We start from the raw sequence: 23,203 nt of genomic DNA, 5'->3' as shown, positions 1-23,203 counted from the left end.
ATGCAAAGTATGTAAATTCAATAAAAATTACTAATAAAGAGAAATCGGATAGAGCATTGGGTCATGTAAATTTTCAATATATAAACAAATTAGTGAAGGAAAAATTAGTTGAAGGATTACCGAATAAAATAGAAAGCACTGATATGAAATGTGCAAATTGTATAGAGAGCAAAATACCTAATGTACCATTTGAAAATAACAGAACAAAAACTAGTGAAATCCTAGAACTAATTCATACAGATCTAAATGGTCCACATAGCACGATTGGCTACGGTAGAGAAAAATATTTTCTAACATTTGTAGATGATTATAGTAAATGCACAAGAATCCTTTGTATTAAAAATAAATCAGAAACAGCGAGTTGTTCAAAAGAATTCGTAAATTTGGTAGAAAATAAATTCAATAAAAACATAGAGAAATTACGCTGTGATAATGGCAAAGAATACTTAAATCGCGAAATTTATGATTTTGTTAAATCCAAAGGAATTGAATTGTTACCATGTCCACCCTACGTCCATGAATTAAATGGAGTAGCGGAAAGATATAATAGATCTGCAATGGACATAGGTAGATGTCTAATGCGAGAAGCCAAAATACATAGAAGGTATTGGCCAGAAATTATGAAAACAGTAGCACATTTAAAAAATCGTACAATTGCAAGTATGGAGGAGAATAAAACTCCCCGTGAAATATTTTTTGGAAAAAAACCAAATGTAGAAAATTTGAAAACTTATGGAAGTCGAGTTTTTGTTAGAATTCCGGAAGCTTTAAGAAAAAGTGAATGGGACGACAAAGCACAATTAGGCGTACTAGTAGGATATATTGAAAATGGATATAAAGTTCTAGTAAATAATAGAGTAATTAATGCTAGACATGTACAAATTGTTGAGGAAAATACTAAAATAATATGTTTGAAAAAACTTGATGAAGAAAGCGATAACGATTCGGAAAATAGCGAGTCTGAAACCTCAGATCAGGAAGCGTTCGGAATCAACGAAAATGATTCAAATGAAAACAATCCTTTACTCTCTACTCATCCTCTCGAGGAAAGTAGAAGTAATAAAACTAGAAGTAATTCAAATCAAAATGATATTGAAAGTGAAAGTGATGAAAATGTAACAGTAAAAAAAAACATCACACAGAAAGAAAAGTCCTATAAACAGGTACGGAAATCCTTTATCACATTTTATTTATGTTCATTATGTTGATGCAAATGTACCAAATACTTTTGAGGAGGCGTTTAACTCCAGTGATAGTAAAAAATGGAAAATAGCAATGGATTCTGAAATAGATAGTTTAAAGGAAAATGATACATGGAAAATTCTTGAAAGACCAAAAGATAAAAAAGTAATTGATGTCAAATGGGTCTATAAAAAGAAAGAATAATGTTTATAGAGCAAGATTAGTTGCAAGAGGATTCCAACAAAGGGAATACAGTGAAAATGTTTATTTACCAGTGGGTCGAATGCAAACATTGAAAATTTTGTTGTCATACAGTTGCAAAAATAATCTATTTATTGAACAAATGGATGTTGAACAGCCTTTTTAAATGGCGATATAAAATCAGAAGTATGTATAAACGAACCAAAAGGTTACGAAATCGGGGACAATAAAGTTTGTAAATTGCAAAAGGCAATCTATGGTCTAAAAGAAAGTCCAAGAGCTTGGTATGACTGTTTCAATAAGTTTATCGAAAGATTAAATTTTGTAAGAAGTAATTATGATTACTGTTTATATGTGAAAAATACAAGCAAAGATCCAATAAATATATTAGTATTTTTAGATGATCTTTTGATCTGTTGCAAAGATAAAAAAGAAATAAACAAAGTTGAAGCTAGTCTAATGGAGAAATTTGTAATGAAAGATTTGGGAAAGATTAAAAATTATATCGGAATAAATATTGATCACAACAAAGATAAGGGTAAAATGACTTTAAGGGGTATGGCCACTGTAAATTTTTTGAAAAATCGATTTTTTTTTTATTGGCTTCAAAAATAGTTTAAACCCTCTAGAATAAGGAAAAAAAGGTCCCGTGCGAGAAAAATTTTTTTTGGCCCCCAAATCATCTTCAAGCGGAAAAATTGTCCTAGATATCGCGATGGATATCGCTGTTTGCACATTCAATGGCGGCCTTACGAACGTCTTGCAAATATTCAAGATATACATACAAGATATTCACATACAACAGCACAAGAAAACAAATTTGAACTAACTGGTGATGAGAGGAATTAACTACATCAGAGTCAGGGCGGCTAGGTGGTCTAGTGGAGTAAGGCTCCGGTAAAGCATCGCTAGATACCAGGTTCGATTCCTGGCTCCGTCGTTAATTTTTCGAATTTACCAGTAGTTCAAAAATTATATACGTTTCACAAAATGAAAATTGCCTCGTGATTAATATTAATATTGATGATGCATATCCGCATTTCAATATTAGACGGTCATTGACTGTCTTACGAGCTTCGCACCAAGAAGCGTAAGATTCCAAAATGTAAACACTTACAGACATTCTTACAAATTTGTGTCTCGAAGAGGAAGAACACTTTCTATATTCACACATACTATTACAGCACAAGAAAACAAATTTGAACTTACTGGTGATGAGAGGAATTAACGACATCAGAGTCAGGGCGGCTAGGTGGTCTAGTGGAGTAAGGCTCCGGTAAAGCATCGCTAGATACCAGGTTCGATTCCTGGCTCCGTCGTTAATTTTTCGAATTTACCAGCTTTTCAAATTTATATCTTCAAATATTCAAGATGTTGGAGGTGGAAATTGGTGTACAGTTATATAATTTCTGCATCGAAGCCGACGCCAAACGCATTACGCACGCGGAGACATCTCTGAGCGACGCGGAAAAAAGTGCGCGTGCGCTCCAAAAATCCACCAGGAAAGACGAAGAAGACGAAAATTTGGCCATCGAAGGACAAATGTATGGTGCTGGGATTGCAGACTAACGGTAAAATTTTTTTTTACCTCCTTTTTTTTATTTTTTCCAATAAAAAACTATTCGCAAAACTTTAAACGCGTTTTTCTCGAAACACGGTTTTTCAAAATGGCACGCAGCATCACTCGAACAATTTTCATTTTTTTCGCTTGAAATTTTGACCAGATGTGAACATTAACATTATCTTGAGAATGTCGATCGGGATTTTCAATAACTTTATTTATTGATTTTTTATTAACAAAAAACTAGCCGTTTTTTCGTCAAAAATCAATTTTTTTTTTCAAACGCACGCCAAATCCACAAAAATTGATAATTTTTAAAATCCGATCGACATTCTCTAGCTATAACCCTCTAGATTGATGGTTTTTTTTTTTTTTTTGTTCTAGATTCAAAAGTGCACCAGTGGTGCTGCGTGCCGCGGAGCCCTGCAAGCAAAACATGCCCCGGGAAGATAGCTGTGGAACCGCCATTTTGTTTTTTTTTTGCTGTAAAAAAATTTGATAATAAAGTTTAATGTATGCCCGATAACACCCTTAAAAGTTTTTTTTCAATTACTTTCAATTTTGGAAGCAAAAAATTCGTGAAAAAACCTTTTTTTTTGGACCGTTACAGTGGCGTTACCCCTTAAGTCAAGAAAAATATATTGAATCATTGGTTGTGAAATACAATTTAGAACATTCTAAGTTATACGATACTCCAATGGAGACAAATCTTAAATTAGAACAAGCAAATGAAATCAATGAAAATATAAAATATAGACATTTAATCGGCGAATTATTGTACATCAGCACAGGCACAAGGCCAGATATAGCTTTCAGTGTGAACTATTTGAGTCGATATCAAAGTTGTTTCGATCATACACATTTCAAATATGCAATAAGAATTCCAAAGTATTTGTATAAGACCAAAGGTTTAAAACTAACATATTACAATAATATAAATTGTAAAATATTAGATTGCATGGTAGACTCTGATTACGCAGGAGATAATGTAGATAGAAAATCTACAACGGGTTTTGTAATAAGATTATATGGAAACTTGATTTTCTGGAAAACTCATCAACAGAGTACAGTAACAAAATGTTCAACTTTTGCAGAATATACAGCTATGCCAAAAGCAATAACAGAAATATTGTTCGTTAGAAATTTGCTAAGCGAAATGTTTAATGTAAAGTTTGATAAACCGATAAAAATATATGAAGATAATTCAGGCGCAATCGCGATAGCAAAGTTTGGAAATTTTACGAAAAACTCAAAGCACATCGAGGTGCAATATCATTATACCGGGACAATCTCTTGAAACTATACATACAATGCGCATGCGTCAAATAATTCAATCTCATTAGTCAGTGAAATCGCCCTCGGGCGATGTTTTCGTCTGCTGAGCAGAGCGCCAAAATGAAACTAAAGCTGTAAATCTCTCGCGCATAAAGCCGTGGATTGAGGTTATGCTGCTGTTTATTTTTACGTAACGTGAATTGTTTACGAAGAACAGTATCGTTCAGCAATACCGCGGTCGATATCGGAAGATATTCAACCGACGCAACGCAATAAAGAATTTAACGGAAGAGCAAATATCAAATGATACAGAAATTGGGTGTTATTTATTGAAAGAAGACATCTGAAATTCAATGTGAAATGTTATTAACAAGTGGGAGTCTGGACAAACAGAGGTAGGTAAGTAAAAACAAAGTTTATTGTGAACAGATTCTTTATTTACATAAAATTAAAAATGCGACTCATTAACGATTTATGTTTTGTGCATTTCATTGCAAATTAGTTGTATCAAAAAATACCAAAAGATCCTGTCTGATAATAATAGCTTCTAATATTTTTAGGTACAAAATGATTCATTGTCAAAGTGGGACTAAATTTGTCAGGCATGGAAGCATGTAGGTAGATTTCTAATTATCTTCTATTTTTCTAATCTATACTACAGATGATAATGGCTGAATATCCCATCATTTTACTTTGGTCGAGCCAATAGCGATAAGTTTGTTACTTAATAAAAAGAGAGAAGAGGAGAGGCCCTGGAATAGGACCCTGAGGTACACCGCATGAGACATCTTGCCATGAAGAGAGATTGCCGTCATGTCCTACCGTAGCCTGTTTTCTGTCGCATAGATAAGAGCGAAACCAATTCAAGGCCGAGCTAGATAATCCAAGGTCCGCAATCTTAGTGACAAGGAGTGGATGGTTTACCATATCGAAAGCTTTTCTTAAATCGAAGAGGACAAGCACTGTGCATTTCCTATCAACGATGGCATGCCTTATATCGTCAGTGACCCTAATAAGTACAGACAGAAGTACAGACTTGGTCGAAGACTATTCGCTCGAGCGATTTGGAAAGTGAGCAGCCAATGGATATAGGCCGAAAGTCCTGCTTACTACCAGGGTGTTTAATCTTTGGAACAGGCCGAACAAGCGAGCTTTTCTAGAGTGTGGGATAGACACTGTTTGTCAACGAAAAGTTAAATATATCAAATATAGGAAGGAGCATAGCAGGCATGCATAGTTTCAGAAAGGCAAGTGGAATAGCATCAATACCCTTAGCATTAGATTTTGACTTGAACAAGGTACGCATAAGACATTCTGTAGTTACTGAATTAAAATAAAAGTTACCGTCCCTGGAGGGTACAAGGCGCGACGTCATTGCAGCTAGTTTATCCACAGTGCTGGCATGCCTGTCACGTTCAAAAGGTTCAGCGAAAAAGTTGTTCAGATCTCCTAGAGATATATTCTCAGGCATATTGTCTTCATTCGATTTGGCTATTCCAATACTCCAAAGTTCGCGCCATATTGACTTCTGATCTTTGAGTCCTCTAAACTTCGACATGTAGTGTTTGCTTTTTGCAGCTAAGATCATGACTTTGACACGAACTCGCAGGGCACGGTATTTATCTCTGACGACAAGTGATCTAGTTCTCCGAAATGCTTTGTAGAGAGCGTCCCGCTCTCTCATGAGCGTCTTAATATTGTCACCCAGCCAAGGAGCTCGAGGACGCCTTAGCTGGGCTCTGCGAACTGGAGCATGTTCATTTATTTATTGTCTCCAGTACGAAAGTATTTAGTAGGTCAACTTTGGCGTCAATCGAGGTAGCAGTAAATACCTGCGACCAGTCGCAGGCTTCAATGTGGAGTTTAAAGGCTTGGGAGTTAAGGAGCTTGAAGTCTCTGTATATGATTTCACGTGGTTCAATCTTATCAGAAATAAACAGAAAACTGACACTAATCAGGTCATGACTTGATAAAAAGGCGACAGGTAATTGTGAATAACCCGAGACTTTGTAGAGGTCATTAACCGCGCAGACGTCAAGCCATGTACTGCTTGTAGCAGTGTGATGCGTCGGGTGGTAAGGAACAATATCCATACTCACACTTGAAAAAAATGACTTAAGATTATTAGCATCAAAGCTATTCGAACACAAGTCTGCATTAAAGTCACCCGTGACAATATTACTTTCATAGGCTTGACTGTACTGCAGGAAAGCTTCCTCAAAGTCTCATACAAGAACTTTTGCCTTCAATGATCTATGTACATATAACGCTACACCTCCTCCACCAATGTCAGTGCGATCGCAACGAAAAATATTGTAATCCGGCAAGTGAACAGCCTGATCAGCTATATGAGGTTTCAGCCAGGATTCCGATACGGCAATGATATGATATTGTTTTGAGGAGAAATAACCCCGAAACTCATCAATATGAGATACCAACGATTGGGCGTTCACGTGACAGACATCAATATACTTACGCATAGCCATTGAGAATATAATACTTAGCAAGAAAAACAAAACAAATCGATGAGACATAGCCCAACCTAGCACAGCTAGACAGACTGGCATAAGTATACACAGTGATCATACATATATAGAGGTTAAAGACGGAAGCCAAAAGGCGTAAAAGGATTAACGCGCAACGTAAGTAATGTAAATATAAGACAAAAAGTAAGTTTAAAAGGTAGGGCCAATTTCCTAATACAATCAGGTGAGCGAATAAGTTGGCAGAAACAGGAGTGAGTAGGACTATTTGCTATGAAGATATAGTAGGTATATCTGTAATTTTCACGACGTGTATAAGTGGTGCCCCATCCCTTTCTCTCACGTAGACGTTGCCATTCTTTGTCCAGGCATACATGACAGTTTTCGCCCGCCTATATCGTGAACCGCGTTGTCCTTCCATTGCAGGTCCCGCGTTGTTAGTTTACCCCTTCGCTTTCGAAAGGAAATTACTAGGTTCACAGCTGTATCACGACGCGTGAGAACGGCTGTGATTGGAGGTGGACCAGCTGAATCTTTGGATGGTAGCCGATAAATTGAGCTTATAAGTTTTTCACGTTTATTTTGGAGCGAGTAACATAGATCTTTTTTACACATAAACCATTCACACATGCATTCCCTCACGTCACACACACTCCTTCACACACCGAAGATTTTTATACAGAATATAAGTGAACCTTCCCGTTCACGATCAAAAACTCAGGGACAGTTTCGTTCATACAGGCCAATAATGAGGATCGCTTATCTGATATTGGCGGCCTTTCCCACGTTGGCTCTTTCCCTTGTTCCGAGGTCTGCTGATCGGCGGGTTGGGCGATGTCGTCACGTTCCTTGCCCTTGAACAAGGAGGATATTCGAGTCTCTGAATTCGCCTGGCCAGGACGTGTTGGGACTTCAAGGATGACCCCCGTACACGCTGTTGATTAGACCCTGCTCAGTTGACGACCCCGGAACGGAAGAGACAGAGCTCCGGTCTCACGTATCGATCTCGCTGTTAATATGGAGGGTGGGGATTGGCGTGTCGAAATATCGATTCGACGAACTTGCTTCGAGAAATCAATGCGGTATACTCGATGTTGATCCTCGTGATCATTGTTCGTTACAAAATCCCCCCTTTCTTTGTGTGTTCGCTAATAGATGAACGGCACAAAGAATATAAGAGCGGTGGATCGAGATTCTTAACTATTGGATTTCATTCCCCATCATTTCCTTCTCATTTTTCGCTTCGCTAATAGATATACTCTTAAAGGAACAAATAATATCGATACACACATACAGACATTTACACTCTCATCCGCGCTCGCATACAATAAAGATACATAGATTATAATATACGTCGATTCGTGATAACAATCATGTCCTTTCTCCTTACAAAATAGATACTCTGGTTTTTTTTTTTTTTTATAATCTCGACATGGCCACAAGAATCTCCATCGAAACGGGAGCGTGTTACGTTTGGGCCTGTGAATAATATTCGCAATGAAACATAATCGTAATCGAGATCAACATCCCGATTAATCGAGTCCCTTAGAATTATATTATCGCAAGTTGCAGCGATTATATGTGCCGAGCGTTTTCTCAGCGTTATTGAGGTCGGCAAGGACGAAGGCATTTTCTCCCTTTTGTTCCACAATTCGATATGGACCCTCAAATAAATGGAAGAATTTTTTTATCACCCGATCGAGAGCATTTGAAAGATGTCGCACCCTCAGCAGAACTAAATCTCCTATTTCAAATTTGACAGTAGAAATTCTCTTGTGTTGTTTTTGTCGACGCTCAAAACTGTTACGCATGTTATCGTAAGCGAGGGTAAGAATTCGTTCATGAGCTTGTCCACGACATTCAGGAAATTTTATCCATTTTTGGATCGAATCGTTAATCGGCCGGCCAAAGTGTAGTTCGATTGGAGCAAAACCAGTACTCTGGCGAGTACTCACATTGAGTAATTCTCCAATTTCAGGAACAAATTCTACCCATTTGGTGTGCTTGTCGGCACAAAGCGTCCGGAATAATCGACCTAACTCTCTCATTACTCTCTCTCAGCGCCGGCGCTAGGTATGGGCTAACCGGGCAACCGCCCGGGGCCCTGTTCCCGAGGGGGCCCAAAGACTGAAGAAAATAAGAATTTTTTTCGGAATAAGGTCAACTGCGATAATACATTCAAGTTATAAGCGTGACTCTTATAACTTAAAAGGGTTGCGGAAATAATAATTCCTGAGTCTCAACGACTTGGGTTGATGTAGAAACGATACTATAACATTATATTAACACCAATTACAAATAATTACATAAATAATAACAAAAATAATTATAACACTTATAGTCACCTAAATCAACAACAATGTCGGTTTTGACGATCGGGATTATAGGCTTAGTTGACAATGAAAAGAATAAATTTACAATATAATTTACAATATATTTTACTGAGTATCCACTATAACACTAGTGGATGTCTCGAGCGCCTGTCAATCACTCCCCTCTCTCCCGAGGCGATGATTCCGCGATGGTCACTCTTGGTTATCCTTTCCGTAACCCGTTCAGCGTGTTTGTTGTTTTTCAGAGATAAGTTTGGGTAAACAGGCCACAAACTTACATACATTATCCTGTGTGTGAACATCGAGATGATAGGTGTAAGAAAAAAAATATGAAAAAAAATTATAAAATGAGGTTGAACGATTGGGCCCTTGTAGAAACATTGTACGGCTCACGCTGCTGTACTAGGTTACCGGCGAGCACGGACCGCGCGGGGTGTTGGCTGGACCGACGGCCCCCACCACAATTTGTTCGGCTGCAGCGCATGCGCCAGTTTATAGCTCAAACGTCAAGCTACGTCGTGCGGCGCGGCGTGCCCAGAGACTACTATCAGACCACGCTGCTTGTAACTTGTATGGACTGTGGATTCACTGCTACGCTCTGTCTAGCTGAACCGCTGTATTCGCATATTCCATAGGAACTCTTTCAACAACATGAACATTTCTTGAAAATTTTCTCGCTACCTTTTGTTGTTTCTTATTTTTTATTCTCGATGCTCTTTTGAAATTACTAGTAATTTGCAAACTCTCGGATATCGACGAGACATTTATTCAGAAGCTGCCGACGTTCCGGTCAGGCAGCGGCCGATCACGTTTAGGGCACAATCTTTAATATAGGCATTTCTACGGATATTCATATTACTTAACATTAATTAACCGCGTTCAACTTGACTTACATTGCATAAATTACGATTTGATTGAATTTTTCTGAATTTATTTTTGTAATTGTTGGATTGCACAAGTCATAGTCGATAGTCATTATGAACAAGCCCAAAGACTTATCAGGGTCCCAAAAGCGGAAATTAAAAAAAGCTCGATGTGAAGCGGACAAAAAAAGTGCTCTTTTTTTCAAGGCTATGTTAAGCGGTTGAGGTCTGATAATGAGGGTGGTAAATGTAGCCAAACCACGGATGATTTAGACCCCGCTTGTCCACCTTCCAAGGACGCCGTAGATTCTGATGGAAAATTGGACGCTCAGTCAGTGAATACCGGAGATATGACGATAGCTACAGATAGAAACAACTTGGCAGAAAAAGTTATAGAAAAAGATTCTACAGTATCAAATATTGATTGGCGAGATCCTGCTAAGTGGCCGAATAACATCAGCGACAGTTCACGCGTAGCATTGGTAAAGCTAGGGCCTACAAAAATAGATCGGAATACAATTTTTCCTTTTGATACAGATCGCCGGCGCTTCACCATAGAAAATTGTTATCTAACCCTGAAGAATGGCGAAAAAATGGAGAGATCCTGGTTAATTTATTCGGAGACTAAGGATTCCGTTTATTGTTTTTGCTGCAAATTGTTTGGCCTCCGCAACATTCCAACCCAATTGCAATCGACCGGATTTAGATCCTGGCGGCACTTGCAAGACAGTTTGAGCTCGCATGAAAAATCCAAAATGCACATTGAATGCATGACAGACTGGAAAGAACTCAAAGTCCGTTTAGATTGTAGAAAAACCATCGATGATGAGAATCAAAATTTAATCCAAAGAGAGGAAACCTATTGGAAACAAGTACTTGAAAGACTCGTTGAAATAATTAAGCATTTAGCTAAGCGGAATATGGCATTTCGAGGTACTGTCGATCGATTATACGAGCCGAATAACGGTAATTTCTTGAGCCAAGTTGAACTGATGGCGAAATTCGATCCTATTTTAAGCGAACATGTACGTCGAGTTCAAAGTGGGGACCTACAGCGCGTTCACTATTTGGGAAAGGAAACTCAGAACGAATTCATTGACATACTGGGTAATGCAATTTTCAAAGAAATTAGCAGGCGAGTGGTAGTCGCGAAATATTACTCCATAATTTTAGACTGCACCTCCGATATTAGTCATGAAGAACAAATGATTGCCGTTGTTCGATTTGTCACTGTGTCTAAAAACACCGTGGAAATTTGCGAGTATTTCATTGGCTTCGTTGTTGTAGACGATACAACTGGTAAGGGATTGTATGAAACGTTGTTAGATATCTTGAAATCAAACAATCTTGAATTGAATAACTGTCGGGGTCAAGGGTACGACAATAGCAGTAATATGAAAGGTAAAAATAGTGGTGTTCAGGCCAGAATTTTGAAGGATAATAAAAGAGCGTTTTTCCTTTCCTGCAGTTGTCACAACCTCAACCTAGTAGTTTCAGATGCCGGACATTCGTCCGTCACAGCTGAACTATTCTTTGGTGTTCTTCAAAGGCTATTCGCAGTCTTCGCTGCTTCAACCCAGAGGTGGCAAATATCGAAGGAGCACGTTAATATCAGTGTGAAATCATTGCCTGAAACTCGCTGGGAAGGGAAAATAAATGCTGTAAAAGCTGTGAGGTTCCAAATAGCAGAAATCAGAGATGCGTTGCAGGAACTTTGTCGAATGTCGCAAGGTAAAGATGCAAAGCTGAGATCGGAACTGAGAGGCCTATGTTTCGAAATTGAGTCATTGTCTTTTCTGATTAGATTGGTAGTATGGTATGATGTACTGCAAGTGATCAACAAAATCAGTAAAGCTTTACAATGTCCGAAAGTTGATTTGCATACTGCGATGAACATGATTGATGGTGCTCTTCGTCAATTATAAACCTTTCGAGAATCCGGTTTCGAAACTTGCATAGCCACCGCTGAAAAAATGGCTGAGAAGTTAGATATTTCACAAACTTTACCCGAATCACGTACCCCACGAACAAGACGATTCTTTGATTATGAGTCTCAGCACGACGAACGACCTAGCGATCCGATGAAAAGGTTAGAAATTGAATTTTCCAACAAATTAAGCGATATAGCGATATCAAGCCTACGCGAACGTTTCGAAATGACCCAAAACGTTTGTGAACCATTTAGTATCATCCGAAACTCGGATAACTTTATGAGATTGGACAGAACCCAAATTTTGACTAAGTCCAACGCTTTAGAAAATTATCTGACTGGTGAAGACGAGAACAGTGACATTGATGGTCGGGAGCTTGCCGAAGAACTGGAATCTTTAAAAGCTTACTTCGTAGCCGCTGGAATGACCGACTTGAGTGCACTCGTTATGATATCGCACATTATTGATAAAGGTCTGGATGAGATATATCCAAATTTCACTGTGACCTTAAGAATTTTCTTAACATTACCAGTAACCTCCGCGTCGGGTGAAAGGACCTTCTCAAAACTAAAGCTCATCAAAACTTATCTGCGATCCACTATGTGCCAAGATCGACTGAATGGTTTAGCTGTGATGTCAATTGAGCATGGAATTTGCAACGAGTTGAATTTCAGCGATATTATAGCATCTTTTGCGAACAAAAAATCTCGAAAAGTCCCACTTTAAGACTTCAGTGGTCCAAAAATTTCTGATAAGGGGCCCGATTTTCAAGGCTCGCCCGGGACCAGCCGTGGGCTAGCGCCGGCACTGCTCCCTCTGTTGGGTTTGATTGGGGGTGGCGAATAGAGCTAAAACGAACTTTTATACCTGCAGCTTCTAATTCCTGTCGCCATAGATGCGAAGTAAATTGTGTCCCATGGTCGGATAAGATACGCTTTGGCGTTCCAAATTTCGGGATATATTTATCAATAATCTTTCTTAACGTCATTCGAACGGTAGCTTTTCTCATTGGATACAAGGTGACATATTTCGAGAAGGAGTCGAGCACCACAAAAATGTATTGCATTCCACCACGTGCAGTTGGTAGGGGGCCATAGTAATCGACAGTTACCAGATCATTAGGGCCTTTCGATGGAATATATTGAAATTCTCCTTCCATCGAAAAGGTAAGATGTTTCACCCTTTGACACAGATCACAGCATAGGATATATTTTTTTGCTTGTGCTCGCATTCCTTTTCACCAATAAAATCGCCTTAAGTATTCAAGAGTTTTGAACACACCAGGATGCCCCAGTTTCGAGTGAACTTCTTCGACGATCGTTTGACAAAGATTCCGGGGAACAACGACTTACCAGTGGGCCGAATCATTTTCTCGATGAAATAAAATATTATTTTGAATCATGAAATTTGAAGGTGCATTATTCACCGACCATTCCTCCACTTGTTTCACAATAGATTCATCTTTGAGCTGCCATTTGCTCAATTCTTTTAATTTTCGAGACAAACTAACGTCGTAGTTAAGCATGGCTATCAAAACTAACGACGAATCCTCGACACAATCATTTGGTAAAAAATATTGGAGCATGGCCGAAACAATAAGGCTTTTACTTTTTTCATCGTGAAAATGACCATCAGGGTTCCGACTGAAAAAATCGGCAACTGTATTGTCAATACCACGACAATGCGTGACTGAAAACGAATACTGCTACAGTAGTAAGAACCATCGATGCATCCGTGCATTTCGGAAAGCGGCTGATTGCAAGAAAGTAAGGCAGTGATGATCAGTAATTACTTCAAAACTAACCCCAATTAAATAGACTCGGAATTTCGTGATAGCGTAGACGATAGCGAGAAGCTCCTTCTCCGTGGTAGTATAACGCTTCTCGCATGTAGTTAAACATCGAGAAACGATACTGACCACTCCGACAACCCCGTCACCATCGACCTGGTACAATATCCCGCTGATACCGTTGTCGCTGGCATCCGTTTGAACCCTATATGGTTTTCCGGGCAAAATGTGCTTCAATTGAATGCAATTTTGAAAATCTTTCTTTAATTGTTCAAATGCCTGGCTGTACCTAGCCTCCCATGCCCAAATGGCGTCTTTTTGTAATAATTCCCGGAGCGAATCCACCGATTTGCTATGGTTAACATTGAATTGTCGATAATAGTTGCAGACACCGAGGAACTGCTGCAATTCCCTTTTATTTTTCGGTGCCGCGAATTGACTAATAACTTGTAATTTATAAGAGGCTGGACTGATTCCGTGCCGCGATACCGAGAATCCCAGAAACGAAACGTTTTTTTCGAAAAAAACGCATTTAGATAACTTGAGGGTAAAATTATAGGACGTCAGTCTTTCGAAGATTTGACGCAATATATCGAAATGTTGCTCGATCGTCTCTGTAGCAATGAGCACATCGTCAATATAACAGGCAGTGTACTTGTCAAAATCTTTTCTTAACGCGAAACTTAATGAGCGAATAAATCCGCTACCAGCGGTCTTCAAGCCAAAAGGGATGCGACAAAAATGATACATATTTGAGTCATAAAGAAATGCGGTGTAAGGCCTCGATTCCCGGTTTAGCGGAACCTGCCAATAACCGTGTGTCAAATCTAATTTCGAGAACCAAGCAGCTTTGTCGAATTTTCGTAGAAGTTCACTGATTAAGGGTGGAGATTCATGATCATCCTCGATGACCTTATTCAAAAATCTTGCGTCTAAACAAATGCGTACCGATCTATCGTCCTTTTTGACGATTCGTAGGGGATTGCAAAAATTACTCGCGGTTCTCTCGATAACGCCATTATTCAGCATTTCTTTAATAGCTTGAGACGTTGCTGGACGGAGATGGAACGGAACTGGATACGTGTGTTTTATCGATGGATTTTTTGTTGTTAAATTAATATTGTGTTCATACCCTATGGCACAACCGGGTTTGTTTGAAAAAAGCTTACTAAACTCCTGCAATAAACTCGCAAAGGATCGTCTCTCTTCCTCTCCTAATAGTGAAAGATTACTCGCGACCGCTCGGGGATCGACGGGGGCGCTACTCTTGTTCGCGACACTTATTTCGCAAATTTGCGTGAACTTATTTTCATTCATATCATTAATGATATTGACCACTCTATTTTCTACGGCGATTCTTTTTGAATCCAATATACGATTATTTTCATTCAGGAAACCGCGTCCACATTCGGGATCGTCGGTGATTTTCGTTATTTTGCCTCCATTTTTATCTTCAACATCGTGATTATATTCCATAGATCCTGAATCATTTTTCACTTCAGCCGTCGGTTCTGGGGTTGTATTCTTTTTCTCAAAACCGACAATTTGTCTTAACTCGGCGATATTGACAATGAAAATTTGCATTTCGTTATTCTTTTGCGAACAAATCAACATCTCCGTCGAACCCCGCTCGAACACCACATTCGAGGGAGAGAGAGCAACTCCTTCAACTATTATCTTCATTCGACTATAATCAATTATTACATTATTCTTCACCATCCAATCGTGTCCCAGAATTATTTCAGATGTTAAATGGGGTATCACGTAAAACACACTATCGATAATTCTACCGTCTAATTCTATAACGAGTCTTATTTGGCGTTTAACCGCTGTCGATTTTGAAGTAATTACTGATCATCACTGCTTTACTTTCTTGCAATCAGCCGCTTTCCGAAATGCACGGATGCATCGATGGTCCTTACTACTGCAGCAGTATTCGTTCTCAGTCACGCATTGTCGTGGCATTGACAATACAGTTGCCGATTTTTTCTCTATAGCCGTCGTCACCGAGAGGTTGGACACCGGCAATATATCCACTCGGGTATGCGCGATAATCTGTTTATATTTTTTTAAACGATCAAACGAACTTACCTGTTGTGAAGTTCGATCGTAATTATATGTAGAGTCTCGTTTGAGATGATTACATCGTAGTACCGTCTACTTCACGTTAGTGTCACGAATATTCAGAGCTTATAAAAAAAAAAAAAAGAGAGCGCCTGGCCCCTTGGCGCTGCGGTTGTTCCTTCTCCAAGTCATATTGTTTAAAGTACTCCATAAGGATTGAAAATAATAAAACAAACACATTTCAATAAATAAAGGGGGAGGGAATGATAGAAACGAACGGAAATAAAACGTTCAATAGGTGGGATGTAATCATCTCAAACGAGACTCTACATATAATTACGATCGAACTTCACAACAGGTAAGTTCGTTTGATCGTTTAATTATATTACGAGTCTCGTTTTCGAGATTACATCGTAGATGTTCAGAGAAAAAATTATTTTATTATTTTCTAAACAGCCTCAGGCAACAAAAAACGTAACTTTTATCGAGACCAGTGGTCTCTCGAGAACAAGAATCAGCGGTTTTTTATTCGCTTACTTCGATTCTAACAAAATGTAATTAATGATATCTTATGCATTAACTTATAAATATTATGAGAACACGGTTGCTGCAAAGTCTTTTCTGCCCGATTTAATCGGCCGATTATAATACTCTGCAAATACCTGCAAGTCCTTTGACCAGCCCGCGGTATTTCTTATCGCGCTAATATCCAACCCCTTTGCCAAGGCAGCCGACGTAGACGCGTACCTTGTACTGTGCGCCGTGAACTCAGGTCCTATGCCGCTCTTTGCCAACACTGACCGGATCCAACGACTTATTGTCTGGGTACTCGCCGATTTGAAGGGTTTTCTCGAAGTGATCAGTACGTTACTGCAATCACCTCTGAGTGGTTTTGTTATTTCCAAATATCTCTTCAACGTGCTCGCTATGCACAGTCTAGGCTGTTCGCGAAAGTACGGCAATAACAAAAGTGGCTGGAAAGTCCCTGGTCTCGACGTTTTAATGATGTCCGAGATCCTTATCTCGAAGCCCTGTGCCGAGTGAGAAATATTGTCAAGTCTCTTGAGCGAGAAAGTTTGCACTCGATGAGCCGTACCTAAAGCTAACAGCGTAACTAATCTCTCTGACAATTGTTGATTGTTTAATGATTCGAGAGGGTATAAGTTCGCAATGTACGTAAGTACGATGCCGACGTCCCATGTTTCGTCGTATCGAGGTTTCGTTGGTCTAAGCCGAAAAATCCCTTTAAAAAAATCTACTGATAATCCGATCGTTAGTCATGTCGTTCGTCGATATTAACGAGATCGCCGATCGCGTCGCGTTTAATGTGCCATAGGAGGCTCCTGAACCGTATCTCATTTGCAGAAATTCGAGAATGCGGTTCGCGCTCGCTTTGTAAATGTCTGTTTCCGTCTCTCGACAGAAATTCGCCCATAGCTTAATAGGTCCTGAGTACTGCTTCCATGTACTCTCGGCGAGAGAAGCCAACAACGTCTCGATCACTGAGTCCGAGAATTTCTTGCGGCGGTAAGATTCGCCGACAATTTCCCGGCAATCAAAGCCGGTGATTTCTGTAATGGATGCTGGAGAGACCTACAAGGAGACAATAAAAGCCATTTAGCGGGAGCGAAGATCATCGGTTTCTCTACGAGAAGGTCCATAGATATAGGGAACCATGGTTGCGAAGGCCAATTCGGCACTATCGCAATCCCACAGGCGCGATCTGCGATAACTTTTCGAAGGAACCTGAGTACCAATGCGAACGGTGGAAATGCATAAAAATACTCCGATTTCCAGTTGATCGTGAACGCGTCAATAGCTAAGGCATCAGGATCTCTGTGCCACGAACAATAAGCTTGACATTTCGCGTTAATCCTGGATGCAAACAGGTTCAATTTTGGTTTGCCAAATTCCGAAATTACTTTCTCGTATGCCCAACTCGACAGTTCCCATTCCGTGTCTATATTCTTTATCCTCGACTCTCTATCGGCCTCGACGTTTTCCTTGGACGCTATGTAAGATGCGAAAATCCAAATTTTCCTACACTCGCACCATTGCCAAATCTCTTTTGCTATCCCGTAAAGTGCGGCATATTGAACTCCTCCCATTCGATTCACATATGCAATAGCTGTCGTATTATCGATTCTTAGTAAAATTTCGCAATCGTACAATTCGCTTGCAAAACATTTAAGGGCCATAAAGACGGCAATTAGTTCGAGTTGGTTAATGTGCGGCCCCTTTCGGTGTCACTCCAAAAACCGTGTGTGCCTTCATTACAACAATACGCGCCCCAGCCCGTTTTTGACGCGTCCGAGTAAATCTCCTTAATAAATCGAAAACTTCTTATCGGACCAAATGACGTTGTAATATTTTGTTTCCACCAATCGAATTCGATCTGCAAATCTGCGGATAATTCGAGCTGTGCATCGTAATCCCCCCCGCTGACTAACAGGGCGAAGAACTTTTCTCGTTCGAATCTCTTGGTGTATAACCATCCATACTCAATTGCGCGACAACAGTCGACTAACTTCCCGATGAGGTGAGCGAATTCCCGAATTGTACAAAACTTGCGATGGCTAAAGTCGTCGATCACGGCTACCATTTTCATTCTCTTGACTTCCGGTAGCTCCAATCTCATTTTTCAAGAGTTAATAACGAATCCTAAAAAAGTGCAATCTTTCTTGGGAATCAAGCTACTTTTTTGATAATTCACTATAAACCCTAGTGACTGCAGTTCTTTAATAGTGACTTCCACGTTTGTGCGACACGCGTTAAGATTAGAGCCGATGCAGAGGATATCGTCTAAGTAAATTGTCGAGATGAATCCTTTCCCTCGTAAATAATTCACTACCGGTTTTAGGATTTTTGTAAAAATATACGGCGCTGTGCATAGACCGAACGGGAGGCATGCAAATTCGTACATTATATCCCCGAAAATGAATCTCAAATATTTCCGGCTTTCCACGTGCATAGATACCAAAAAATACGCATCTTGTAAATCTATGTTACACATAAAATCACCTCGCGAGATTAGTTTCGTCGCACTTCTAATGTCCTCTAACTTGAAATGCTGCGTGACTATAAAGTTATTGAGCTTTTTCAAGTTTAACACGAATCTCATTTTTCCGTTTGATTTTGGTACTAAGAAATACGACGAAATAAATTGGCCCGGGCATGGCAAGCAGGGTCTGACTGCGCCCAGATCTAACAATTTGGCGATCGCCAGTTTCATATGTTCAAGCTCAATCCCAGAATTGAATTTTTGCTGAGGAGGCGGAAGAGATTGGTGTACTGACTGGTCAAATTCAATTTTGTACCCTTTTACACAGTTTAAAATGAATCGATCCCGCGTGATCTTTTCCCATTGGGGGAGAAACTTTTGCAGCCGCCCCGCTGCTTTATTTACCTCTAAGGCCTGTCCCGCGAGCGTTGGTACGAGCTCTGCTTGCGACTCTGGCTCCAAGCTCGTTGTTGATCTCGCTGTTGATACGACTGATTCGACTTCGGGACAAATTTGACAGTCTTCCTCGATCCTCTCTGGTTCGCGCCCGCCCGAGATCCCCCTCGATACGAGTTGGACGACGGGCCTTTCCAGTTTCCCGAATTCGAGTTACGAAGAGGCGCCTTGGGCACCGATGATTGAGCCTTCAACTCCAAGCCCACCTTTTCGATCGACTTTGCCGTTTTTATTTTTCCGGGCAAATCCTCGCCGAATAAAAAAGCGTCGGGCTTAGTTTCGTCCAGAATTCCCTTGATCTTCTTGTCGATAGACGGCGTAATGCACGATCTTCGTGTAATCGAGTCCAGACGAGAAGCGTGTGCCAGCAGTCGACCCGCGTCGGCAAGATACTCCAACAATTGATACTCGTCAATGCCGTCTTCCTTGGGGGTCAACAGCAACGAAATTCCAGCACCCAATGCGGCCATAGCTGAACCGCGAATATTTTGCGCATTTCTCAAGTATTTGTCTCGTTTTGTGGCCGACTCGAAGAGCGATGACGCTACTTCTGCGTTTAACACTGGCGCTTCCAAGCGACAATTGCCTGTTCGCGCATACTTTGACAACAACTCCTCTAGGTCGTCTTTCTTGAGTCCTTCGGCTATCCATTTTTCCCAATTTTGTGCCAAAGTTGAGTTTAGCTGTAATTCTGGCGCACCAGATTTTTCAAGGGTACCCAGGATACGCAGGGTCTCTTCGTCGAAAGCCTGTGCTGCGTCCTCTGTAGCCTGACTCTCAGCATCCGCTGGAGTTTGTCCTTCGGTATCTCGCGATGGATCAACCGATGCGACGGGGAGAATATTTCCGTTATTGTTGTCGTTCGTTGGTGACAAGCCTGCAATGGATTAACCTGCGATAAAGACAGCCTCTCGTATTTGTTACGCAAACGAGTCTCATTTCGCAACAGCCTCGTGATTGACAAAATTACTCTATCTTTGTTCGGCTAATGCCATCGAGTTACGCGACCGTAACCTTGGGCCATCTGCCGATTCCTCCATACAGGGGAATCGTACAGTTCGACTCTAAGAAAATACTCTGAGAGATTTCCTTCGTACGGCCTGGGCCGCCAAGTCATGTGGCCATGATAAATGCGGAATATGCAATAATCATTCATTTTTGCGAATTACATTCACAATCGACTCAAGGCAGAACTCTGAGAGTCTGCCTTCGTACGGACAAAACCGCCGAGTCTGTGGCCCGCTATTTCCGCGAGCGACACCCGCTCAAACCTTTTTAGGTTTTGTTCGACCCGAGACAATTTCTGTGAACTTGTCTCCGTACGGCAAAGCCGCCCGGTCTACGGAAATAACGAAAGAAAAACAGAAGAAAATACCTTGACGACTTGTCGATGCCTCCTGATTGCCAGCAATTGTTTTCTTTGCAGCTCTACCCGAGGTGGGCACGCTCGTGTGTATAACCTCGCGTCTCGGGCTACTCGAGGTCGTATCTGAAGAGCTATAGGGATCGTGCGTGAAATATAGAGGCAGCACGACTGTCGGAGCGAGCGCTCTCTGGTGTTTGATTGGTGAACATAGTGGGATCAAAACAAACATTTAATAACATTAAAAAAAAGTTATAACTATGGAGAAAATAATAAAATATGGATTTCAACCTGTAGTTAATAATATTGTACATGGCCAGAACGATGAAAAAGGCAAAAAATTATTCGAAGCAAAGCGTGTGTACGGTGTTGTTGAAAAAACGAATAACATTAGAACTGTCATAACCGGTAAAGTTGTGCCACAGACAAGTGTATCAAATCTTTATGATGTGACAATTTCTGTACGTATAAAAGTAAAATAAATAAATATTTATTACATAAAAATTAGAAAGCTAGAAAATTTTTTTATTTATTTATAAGAATAATTATAGAATCATTATTTTCAGGTTGATACAAACCGACACGTTAGTAACGCGGTTTGCACCTGTAAAGCTGGTCTTGGGGGCAAGTGTAAACATATATGTGCGTTAATTCATTACGTTAATTCTCCCGAAACATCGTCATCGAAAACGAGTCATTCTCAGCAATGGGGTAAGCCTACTCAAAAGCAATTACTAGGGTACGACAAAGGTGAAAGGATGTCTAAACTCTTTCCTCCCCCAGTTTTGTCTGCTGAAATGACTCAGTTAAAACCTATCAAACTTACAGTAGCAAGTATGCCTGAATCTTTGAAAAATACACCGCTTCGAAAAATCTTGGAGCTTGAAGAGAAAGAAGATATTGTAATAACACCAGCAGGATCAATGTTAGAAATGATACAAATTAAAGCTAAAGAAGACCTCGAGAAGAAAGCAAAAAAAGTAGTAAATGATATATTTACATTGCAAAATTTGAATGTAATATTTAGTCAGGAAGTTATGGTTACCAAGGAAATATACACATTGTATCAAAAAAAGATATGTTGTGATGCTAGGACAGCATTAAATTTAAGTATTTTAACTATTCAACAATCCAATAGCAGTGAATGGTTTGCACAACGAGCACTACGAATAACTGCTAGTAATGGATACAGGTTGAAAGGTCAACGTTTTAATGTTGAAAAAGTTGTGACAGATATGTTATACCCAAAAATGATTAAAAATGCAGCGATGACATACGGAAAAAACAATGAGGATTTAGCACTAAAAGAGTATCAACAGGTAGTTGATCCAAAGTGGCAGATTGTTAAAGTTGGTGTAATAATTAGTCTGCAACAACCGTGGCTAAGCTGTTCTCCGGATGCAATCCTCGTTTATGGGAATGAAGTATGGCAAAAGCGACTTATAGAAATTAAATGTCCATATACTTGTCGCAATATTCCTGTTTGGGATGCTGATTCAAGCCAGTCAAATGTTCCATATCTAAAAGTCGATGAGAATGGATTACATTTAAGTACAACGCATTCGATTAACATTCAGGTCCAACTTCAGATGTATGTGACTAATATAATGTTTTGTGATTTGTACGTGTACTCGCCAAAAGGTAGTATGTTACTTACCATTCAACGTAACAATCAATTGTTGATGAACTTAGTAGCTCATCTCGAGCAGTTTTATTTTACCCAATACATACAAAAATTATACTCCAAATACTCTACAGAGTAACAATACATTTATGATTATCATTAGTACATTACTTTTTAGCTATAAATAATAAAATGACCAAAGAATAATTTTGCAATCGACCAAATGTGATACTAAATTGATCTTAAGAATAGTTAATTATAAATTGCAAGATTAATTATCAAAGATAAGTATAAATTTGGCAATATTGAAAAAATTATATAGTAGTTGTTATTTCTAAAACTGTTGAGATTTTCAAATTACGTAAAATTATTTTTATTATTATCTTAAATTTATAGAAATCTTTTAAAGAAATTATTTTTTGTACGAATTCATTACGAATAGTTTTATAAATGTTATCTTCGTTAAAAATATTTAAAATTACTAGCAAATAATATAATATAAAAATATTTATCTTTTATCAGCTTGTACTTACCTTGTCAGAGTTATTATAAAACAAAGAAATTATAAACATTAAATGTGAAATTAATTAAGGAAATAAAACCTTTGCTTTTTAGAAACAATTAAATCATTTTTATTTAATACAATTAGAAATTTAATTCAGTTTTTACAATTGTTTGAAAAAGTTTTATTTGTCAACGTATTTTTCTTTAAACAATGGCTTCTGTACATTTACCAAAGCACAAATAACAAAAACAATTTCATCAATATGAGGAAATAATGAATTAGGTACTTTTGATAGAATTCTAAAGTCCTTAATTCGTTGATTTACTCGTTCTATATGTATCCTCACAGAAGCAATGTTGTATGTTTCGTCAACTTCTTCAGGAGTGAATTGATTTTTGTGGCCAAAAAGAGGCATGATAAAAATAGCATTTTTATTTTCGACTTGAGTTTTAATCTGGGGAAATCCTTTGTCGGCAAGAACAACGTCACCGGGCTCAATTGAATCAATTAAACCACAATCGTTTGTAATGAAGCAATCACCAGCACGGCCACCATAACATTTGGAGACATAA

At 39.2% G+C, this 23,203-nt stretch overlaps 3 protein-coding genes and 1 long non-coding RNA gene across 5 annotated transcripts; 3 read left to right on the top strand and 1 right to left on the bottom strand.

Moving 5' to 3' along the window:
- The first annotated feature begins 2,246 nt into the window (after positions 1–2,246).
- On the top strand, positions 2,247–3,563 carry LOC124297063 (uncharacterized). 2 transcript variants are annotated; one of them, XR_006906516.1, is made up of 3 exons: positions 2,247–2,280; positions 2,755–2,954; positions 3,329–3,563. It is a non-coding gene; the product is annotated as an uncharacterized LOC124297063 (long non-coding RNA). The 2 variants fall into 2 exon arrangements; XR_006906517.1 differs by having other exon boundaries at positions 2,268–2,302.
- A 2,413-nt stretch (positions 3,564–5,976) lies between these two features.
- Positions 5,977–6,312, bottom strand: LOC124297723 (uncharacterized). Its single transcript, XM_046749031.1, has one exon. It carries the CDS (start codon positions 6,310–6,312, stop codon positions 5,977–5,979), a length of 336 nt encoding a protein of 111 aa, XP_046604987.1.
- A 3,936-nt stretch (positions 6,313–10,248) lies between these two features.
- LOC124297722 (zinc finger MYM-type protein 1-like) lies at positions 10,249–11,823 on the top strand. The gene has a single exon (XM_046749030.1). It carries the CDS (start codon positions 10,249–10,251, stop codon positions 11,821–11,823), a length of 1,575 nt encoding a protein of 524 aa, XP_046604986.1.
- Positions 11,824–11,871: 48 nt separating this feature from the next.
- On the top strand, positions 11,872–12,555 carry LOC124297721 (uncharacterized). The gene has a single exon (XM_046749028.1). It carries the CDS (start codon positions 11,872–11,874, stop codon positions 12,553–12,555), a length of 684 nt encoding a protein of 227 aa, XP_046604984.1.
- Positions 12,556–23,203: the final 10,648 nt, after the last annotated feature.

This window comes from Neodiprion virginianus, chromosome 2, assembly GCF_021901495.1.
Source record: "Neodiprion virginianus isolate iyNeoVirg1 chromosome 2, iyNeoVirg1.1, whole genome shotgun sequence".
Classification (NCBI taxonomy): Eukaryota; Metazoa; Arthropoda; class Insecta; order Hymenoptera; family Diprionidae; genus Neodiprion; species Neodiprion virginianus.
Note: the sequence above shows the minus strand (reverse complement) of the source record. Positions and strands in the feature narration are given on the sequence as shown.

Coding starts and splice junctions, on each gene's coding strand:
- LOC124297723 (XM_046749031.1), bottom strand. CDS start 6,312: ATGGATATTGTTCCTTACCACCCGACGCATCACACTGCTACAAGCAGT.
- LOC124297722 (XM_046749030.1), top strand. CDS start 10,249: ATGACGATAGCTACAGATAGAAACAACTTGGCAGAAAAAGTTATAGAA.
- LOC124297721 (XM_046749028.1), top strand. CDS start 11,872: ATGGCTGAGAAGTTAGATATTTCACAAACTTTACCCGAATCACGTACC.